Raw genomic sequence first — 8,324 nt, forward strand, 5'->3', positions numbered from 1 at the left:
CTCTTTAGCATCTACTTACATCTTTACTGTCAACAGCTTTGTGATAAGAACCAGAATCAGACTTAGACTTGCTTGCACCCATCAAATCTTCTTTAATCTTAAACCCTACCCAAGCTACAAGCTGCTTTTCTAATCTTACCCATTCTTCCTTTAAGCCCTAACTATAAACAGTATTATTTCAAACACTAATAATTCTAATTGTATCATTTTTACTACTAAAACCTACAAAAACCAAAGTGCACTATCCAACACTTCAGATTTTCGCAGTCAGACATAATATCATGTATCTAGACACCACTGTGTAATTTTTTTAATGTTGATGTTTCAAGTCTCCTTTGAGACCCATCTTCAGGGAACATACAAGATCAATAATATAATGTTTTAGTAATTACCACAGTAGGAAACAATTTGAAAATGTGAAAAGGTTAAGATTCTGAACACAACAATTTGTACAAATTTCAACATTTTATATAGTAGTCTATAAATGCAACACCTCAGCTCTGTTACATTGTTCAATCTGTAACATACTATAGTTACATTGCATCAGACCAAATGGTTATATTGTTCAATCTGTAACAAACTATAGTTACATTGCATCAGACCAAATGGGACTATTGTCATGGATAAAAACTATGTTCTCAGTTTCTGATCACAGATTCAATTTTAGCACCACATAAATGTTAACATGGTAATTCCATCATGGCTCTACACTTGAAGTAGATGGAAGACCACTGCAAAAATGGGATGGGAACCTACTGTAAGGATAATTCTTGTACCAATAGCGAAAACTTACAATTTGAACTGCACGTTTAAAAGATCTGCTTATTACACGATTTTTGGGGTCTGGACAACTTGCGGACTTAAACTTAATGAATGAAGGTACTGTTGGATCAGGAATGGTCTCTGCACTGCTTGCAAGCATCAGAACAATACGGGACATACAAGGCCTCATATGTTGAGCTTGAGTGCAGAGAAGGGCAATGCGAATGCACCTCAACACTTCTTCTTTGGCATATGAATCACCCAAGACTGGATCTACTATTTCAACAATACATCTTTTCTTATGCATTCTCCATGCCTGCAGAGTGATAAAATCATTCAAAATGAGATATGACTTTTAATGACCTTAAGTGCAAACTAATCTCAGTGCCTATCAAAATTTATTCATTTGTTAAGATAATTGTCATGTGTGTCCAGTTTGAAAACAAACTTTCTTAGCTTTGCCTTATTATATTGATTTAAGATTTTGAGTAATAGGTTGTGAATTAAAGTGCAAATTTTGTTTTGTCCTCTACTTGATCTAAGTTGCAGCCTCTACTGATTTGCTGCTTCCAAGATCTGTCAGCGTGGTTACTTGACTATGTCCTAAAACATTGTATTATTTAAACAAATAGTGTTTTATGACACATTTTCACATGTTAAGGAATATAAGATGGCATAGTTCTAGTGTTTATGAAATAAGAAAAATGCATATATACCAATTCCAAAAGGTTGTCCCTTGAGCTTGATCTTAGTGATAGATCTATGATCTTTCTCCCTGCAATGATTTCTAGAAGGAGGACTCCAAAGCCAAAGATATCAGCTTTCTCTGATAGTTGTCCTTCCATCATGTACTCAGGAGCCATATACCCACTGTGAAAGGAAATAGATATTAGAATTTATTCAGAATTTTATATATAACAATTGGAAACATCCATATTCATTGCGTGACAAACAAGTTCTTTTGACAATTTTGGAAAACATGTAAACGAGTGATTTAAGCTTTTCTCCAGTATCTCAATCAGCTGTTTCTGGATTCGATTGTGTGTAAATTTTTGCATCAACGTTTCGGATCACACTCTGTGATCCATCATCAGGATGAAAGCTAGAGAGCATGCAGAGATGAAGCCAAGTGTCATGGATTGCCCAGGGATAACCAAGCTGCAACAGATATGTGTCACAGTAATGTGTTCTTTCCCTGGTTCAACAATTCAAAGCATCCTTGGGAAAGCATCGCGTTCAAATTCATCATCTTTTCTCCTACCTTTAGTTATTGGGTTCCAAGCATATGGGTCACATATATGCCAGTTTTTTCTCATGAAGGTATAGATTCTATTCCCGCCAATTATTGGTGTGTTTGCACCTTATCAGGTCTACTGTAGTCTGGCGGATTCAGGTGATCTAATAAAAAGGAAAGTGAGTATTTGGCTGAATGCCAGAGTTCGTCCTTTTAATTAAGGATCAGCGTCAACAGGTACAAAGAAGTGAATTCCATTCTCACCAATTCTGCGACTTAACATTTTAGCAATTCTATCTGTGTGGGCAAGTGTAAATAAATAACAACCACAAAAAAAAATGCTTTAACCTATGCTATAAAAGATATGGTCAATTACCATTCAAATCCGAAAACCTGCTCGGTGGAGTACTATGTAAGAAAAAATTGATTTCTTTTACAGTATCCTTGAAAAACTAAATAACAATGATATATTTTCATCAAAACAGCTTGGAAACAATTTGCTTGGATAAAACTAAAATCATAGGTCGTTCACTTACAGAGTCCCTGCAATTTTGGTGCTGACATGAGTTTGACCATCTGGGAAAATCTTAGCCAACCCAAAGTCTGCAATTTTAGGACTCAGGTTGTCATCCAGTAAAATATTGCTTATTTTCAAATCCCTGTGAATTATTCGCAATTGGGAATCCTCATGAAGGTAAACCAGTCCACGAGCTATCCCTTGTATTATACTATAGCGCTTTGGCCAATCCAGAAATTTTCGCTTCTCAGGGTCTGTGTTCCACAGACTATTGTTGGTTAAGCTGCCTGTAACAATCTTCTAAACAAGAATAAAAATACTTCGATAGGCCCTAAAGACCATCTTGACCTAAAGGACGTTCATCTCATCTTCTCAACATAAATGAACTAGTTTACCCTAAAAGAGTTTAGAGGTCACTTCGCAACACAACACTTTAATATGTAAGAACAGTTATGACTTACCGAACAGAATATGATCAAGGCTTCTGTTTGGGAGATATTCATAAACCAGTAGTCTTTCTTTCCCTTGAGCACAGCACCCGAGCAACTGTACAAGATTTCTGTGTTGAATTTTTCTGAGAGTGCTCACTTCATTATAGAATGAACTTTCATCCTGTCTGGAATTGATTGCCAATCTTTTAATTGCTAGTGTTCTTCCATCCGGGGTTTTTCCCTACAATAGGGGAAAAGATGATATCAGTTTTTCTTCTTTTCCAAGAAAAATAAAAGATTTTCCTTCATTAAGCTTAAAACAATCCCAAGTGACACAGCTGGCCATTGTTTGCCACCCATGTTTTGATTTTGGCCAAACTCGGGAATAAGAGACACCTCTGTCCACTCTGCAAAGTTGCAAACTCACACCCATTTGAACATGCCTAAAATTAAATACAAAAGCTAATTGTAGCTCAACAAATTAGTTGTAATACTGTCTAAAAGCTAGCAGCATATCGAATTAGTATGCTCTGGAACATCGGTAGTCTTTAAGGTAAAAGGTTTCTGGACGAGAGATTTTAAAAGTGTGAAACCAAGGGCTTAAACACCAACCACTATTCTAGGAACAGTAACTCCAGTCCTATCAACAGTAAAAACCTAAAAGCTTCACCCTGTATACCTGACAAATTCCCCTGCCAACATAGGCTGCTAGTAAGTTAAAATATTCAAAATGATTTACAGAGTTAAAGCTGCACTAAAAAACTGCGCAATTCAGAAGCTGGAAAGCGTGAAGGCTGGTGAGTGTAATGGCTTTAAGGAACATACCACTAAGGGACCAAACTTCCCAGAAAGTGATCCTTTTGGCTTAGAAACTTGAACATTTACATCCCGGCTTGTCTATTGAGGCAGATCTAGTGGAATCTCAATGAGAAGTTTGTGGAATTCAAAATTCGAACAAAACCCACTGAACAGAACAGCATAACTGTGGAAATAATATGAAGAAAAAGCCTCTCCGCCATGTGAACGCTATAGTTCTATTCATATCAAAGGAACCCGTAAAAGAATTCTAGTTAAGGAGGGAAGCATGGCACCTTGTACACTGACCCAAAGCCACCCTCTCCTAGCTTGTTCTCATTGCAGAAGTCCCCTGTGGCTATCGTTAAGGTCCTGAAGTCCAAAATGAACGCCTCCTCTTTAAGAATTTCATGACTATGGTCTTCATAATGATCTGCAAGGCACTACTAGTTCAATAGGCAGAGTAATAATGCTGTTGTCACAGTGTCTAATTTCACCAAAACAAAAACATGTATTTAAATTCATAATTATTCTCCTGATATCACAAAACATTCTCGTAAAATGAAAAAGTAGTATGTACCAAGAACTTCCCTAGAGAAAGCCTTTAAGAACCTACTGAATAATACCAATTATCACTACAAGCACCATGTTTTTACCTATATCTTCCTTCCATTTCAGCAAAAAGGGTAGCCTGTAATTTTTCCCTAGTCTTTCAAATATGAAGGAAGCAATGGCTGTTAGCACTGCAGTTGTAATGGCCCTCAAAAACATGCTGTGTAAATCGTTCAGGGTATCTCAGCTATGGCATATACAGTGTTTAATTCATACAAATTACCGGCTAAGAATCAATAGAAAAGATATAAAACTCCTGGTATGGAATGGCTTGTTAGATATACTTCACTATCTCATGACAGGTGACGAAGTTCCTATTCGTGAGAGAAATCTTGGTAAAAGATACTAAAAAGAACGGTGCATAATCTATGGAGTTGAAACGTGTCCATGATATTTGTGGTATCAAAATATAATATTTGTAGAGTTATGTAAAATTATTCAATTATGAATATGTAAGAATCACTTTCTTTCGTTTGCTCTCCATCACTCTTAAGTGGACTGAGCTTTCTTCCTTGTTTGAATGGATGTATGGAGATAGATTTCTATTTCAAATACTTAATACAATATAGAAAGTGGACTCCATCCCTCTTAAATGGGCTGGGCTTTCTTCCATGGTACGGGGTTTGATGGGATGTATAAAGTGAGATTTTTATTTTTATATTTGCTATTTTATATAAAGAAAATATCTTATTTTTAGATAGATAAATTTATTATTAGAAAAAGTTGAATAGACGTATGTAATTAAAAATATGTAAATAAAAGAAAAGAGGAGAGGATATTGGTCAATTATTTTAATGTCAAGTTGTCTTTTAAAGTTGTTAATTTGTTGTAATAGATGCAGATTGAATATTAGACTTAGATTATGATAGTTACAAACTGAAATTTGGTATTGTGTGATCTAAGTCTAATATTCAATCTCCATCTATTACAACAAACTGAATATTAGACTTAGATTATGATAGTTACAATCTAAAATTTGGTATAGTTACAAATTTAGATGCATGTGTGCCTAATTTCGAGACCACTTTGTTTTTGATAAAAAAAGCAGCGTTAACTAGGGCGCTGACCCTTAACAAAGAGACCTCAATCCCTCTACAATTAGCGTTAAATTGCTAATTGTTTTTGAAACAAAGCAACGTTAAGAAGGGCGCTGGCCCTTTACAAAGCCAAAGGCTATCAAAATTTAAAGACCAAGCAGTGGTGCAAACCCCAAAAGGACAAAGTCGGACCGGCCAAACCAACCAGTCAAACCATCAACACCCAAACCAAATCAAGAGGGGGGAGGAAACCCCGAATCTTGAGAAAGGAGGGCTTGGGAAAGGTGGTTAGATTTTCCTTTCCGCCTACGACAAACCATCGTCCAGGCAACACTATCAATAGGAACTTTCAAAGAAGAAACAAGTGGGGAATACCCTGCAGAGTCACTGCCAGACTGTTGTTGCAACGGAGCAACAACAAGAGAAGGAACGCTAGGAGCAGAGTGAAAGTGAGAAGCAAGAGCAACAAGAGGAGGATCCGAGGGGGTGGAAGGGGCCACAACAACAGTAACATCAACTAGGGCTTCTCCTTTGTTAAACTAGGTTTATTCACCTATTTCTAGACATTTTGTTAGTGCATTTTGCTAGGACTAGGGCACCTGATGCTGCTTCGTGATTAAATGGGCTATTTTTGAGACAATAAAGTTGGCCTTGCAATTTGTGTGATTCAACTTTAGTTTGTTAGAACATCCCAAAAGGTTATTTCAAAGAGGTGTAATTTGCATATAAATGCAACTTCCTTTACCCATTTCAAATTCTACTACTCTAGCATAGAAACCTAAGCAATTCAATGTAATCAATCAAGCACTTTCAAGCAAGTAAAGGAGAAGTCAATCAAATAATTCAATTGAGCATTCAAGTCTCCTACAACAAGTTGATCAAATATGTTATGGTATTCAAGCTATAAGTATGCGCTAACATGTTGTTGGACTTCATGAGCATCACATCAAGCCTTTATGCAAGATTCCTATATAGGGTTTCATACCTAAGGTAAGATGTCATTTCAATATTTATCATGTGTTTAGCCTATGTTCTTGTGAGGGCACACGTCCTATCTCATCATTGCCATTACAAAAGTGGGACCACTAACATAGGGTTTGACTTAGGTAGCCCCCATTCGACACAACTATTTATCCCTATTTTCTACTGCATAGGTCCAAATCCAACAACAAGGAAGTTATAGACAAGCATAACGCAAATCAACAAATGCTACTCTCATAATTTTGTTGCCTATTCATTTCAACCTGATGATGGATCATGCAGTATGATCTAAACGTTGATGAGAAAAATCTTCACACAATTTAATCCAGAAAACTACTATTGATATTTATGGATTGTGGAAACTACACGATTTTAAGATGTTTCCATATTTTAAATAGATGAAAACCCTAAGAATAGGGGACCCAATGCCCCTATCCTACTATTTTGACCTAGATTTTTAGAAGACAAGTGTACAAAGCTTCCTAATTCCATTTTCAACTATTGCTTAAGCCTGTGTCACCTTCAAACATGGGCGCCTAGTGCTATTGTTCAATATATTCAGCTCCATATTTTAGCGCCAAGTTCCTCTTTGTGTCCACATTCTAGATCTATCTTACTATTTATGTGCTTCATATTGTATTTGTTGCATTTTGCCATTGTTAGTCGAGCTCATATACACACACTTCACTATCTCAATCTTTTACAATAAAGAGATAGAATTCCAATACCTAGCTCTTCCTTGGAGATGCTAGTTAGGCCTATTAGTGTTCTAAAGTCACAGAGGATTGAAATATTCTAGGTTCCATTGATTAGTCTATGGATCTCATTTCTTCCATTTCACATACATCATGATGGTTTTATTTGAGGAGGTAAAACTATAAGTGACAATATATTATAGTATGTTTCTCTAAGTGTAAGTGAGCAACAACACAACAATTTTTTCCAAATTTTAGTATTTTAACGTCATGAAAATTTTATGTTTTTCAATAGTCATCTCATTCTATTAGCTATCAGTCATATATTAAAATTAATTTATTTTTCCATTCAAACAAGGGCATTAATATAAAGCGTGGTATACTTTTTTGATATTTAATTACATAGTTTGTTATTGTTCCTAGTTTCTTAAATAAAGATTATTAAATTTTGTAATGTACCTATGTAAATTATAGAACAAAAATAATGCTTAAAAAAAATATTAATGTTATATATTTTAGAAAACTAACAATGAGGGCTACACACCTATAAAGTTTCATAACTGCATGACTTCATTTTACCCCTAAAATACAACATGAACCAAAACAAATTTCTCCACTAAAATTGCTAGGAGGGGAAATGGGTACCGTAAAGGCACCACATAAACATGTTTGATTGAAGGGCGTTTGTTTGAACCCTCTTAGCATTGTTCAAAAGTGAAAAAGCACTATGATTATTCCTATGTTAGTTTTCTTTAAGGGTTTTGATTAAGCTCCCTTAGATCAAGTCTCTCTACACCACATAACACCACATGGCACAACACATCTACTAATTGGGCTCAATTTAACATTACTTAGATCAAACTGCCATGTGAAATCAAGAGATTTTTTTTATGTATTTTTCCTATTTGGCTTGTTAATGGGGCACACCTTCATTATTATACCTAAGTTAAAATGATGTCATCATGAAATTTGATGACGCTAACCAACCAACAACACCATGAAGTGGTGATTTATCCATACTTGTAGTTAAATGAAAGCTATATTTATATAGGAAATATATACAACCTTTAATAAAAATAAAACAAAAATTGTTCTAGGTAAACCCATAACTACTTAACACCCTCTTGTAGACCCACACCCATCACCAGAGCCACTACAAGGGACTTCAAATTAGTGTCTACACTCTTGTATTGTTTTAACTAAAAACATCACACATATGCATATCTACCAACACATGCAAATGATCTCTTGACTAGTTGT

At 35.5% G+C, this 8,324-nt stretch overlaps 1 protein-coding gene across 2 annotated transcripts; it reads right to left on the minus strand.

The window, feature by feature from the left end:
• Positions 1-481: 481 nt before the first annotated feature.
• LOC131032840 (cysteine-rich receptor-like protein kinase 44) lies at positions 482-4,910 on the minus strand. Of its 2 annotated transcripts, none has more exons than XM_057963907.2 (6): positions 4,396-4,910; positions 4,036-4,172; positions 2,975-3,185; positions 2,533-2,800; positions 1,479-1,632; positions 482-1,078 (listed from the first exon to the last, which is right to left on the minus strand). In XM_057963907.2, the coding sequence occupies exons 1-6, from the start codon at positions 4,508-4,510 to the stop codon at positions 698-700; spliced, it is 1,266 nt and encodes a 421-aa protein (XP_057819890.2). In that variant the 5' UTR covers positions 4,511-4,910; the 3' UTR covers positions 482-697. The 2 variants fall into 2 exon arrangements, with proteins under 2 accessions (XP_057819890.2, XP_057819891.2); XM_057963908.2 differs by having other exon boundaries at positions 2,533-2,767; positions 4,396-4,800.
• Positions 4,911-8,324: the final 3,414 nt, after the last annotated feature.

This window comes from Cryptomeria japonica, chromosome 5, assembly GCF_030272615.1.
Source record: "Cryptomeria japonica chromosome 5, Sugi_1.0, whole genome shotgun sequence".
Classification (NCBI taxonomy): domain Eukaryota; kingdom Viridiplantae; phylum Streptophyta; class Pinopsida; order Cupressales; family Cupressaceae; genus Cryptomeria; species Cryptomeria japonica.

What these genes read in the sequence shown, in the direction of transcription:
- LOC131032840 (XM_057963907.2), bottom strand. Translation starts at nt 4,510, where the DNA reads ATGTTTTTGAGGGCCATTACAACTGCAGTGCTAACAGCCATTGCTTCC. An exon ending in CCTTGATCATATTCTGTTCG is followed by an intron (nt 2,801 to 2,974) that starts GTAAGTCATAAC and finishes AGATTGTTACAG; the next exon opens with GCAGCTTAACCAACAATAGT. An exon ending in GGGACAACCTTTTGGAATTG is followed by an intron (nt 1,079 to 1,478) that starts GTATATATGCAT and finishes ATCACTCTGCAG; the next exon opens with GCATGGAGAATGCATAAGAA.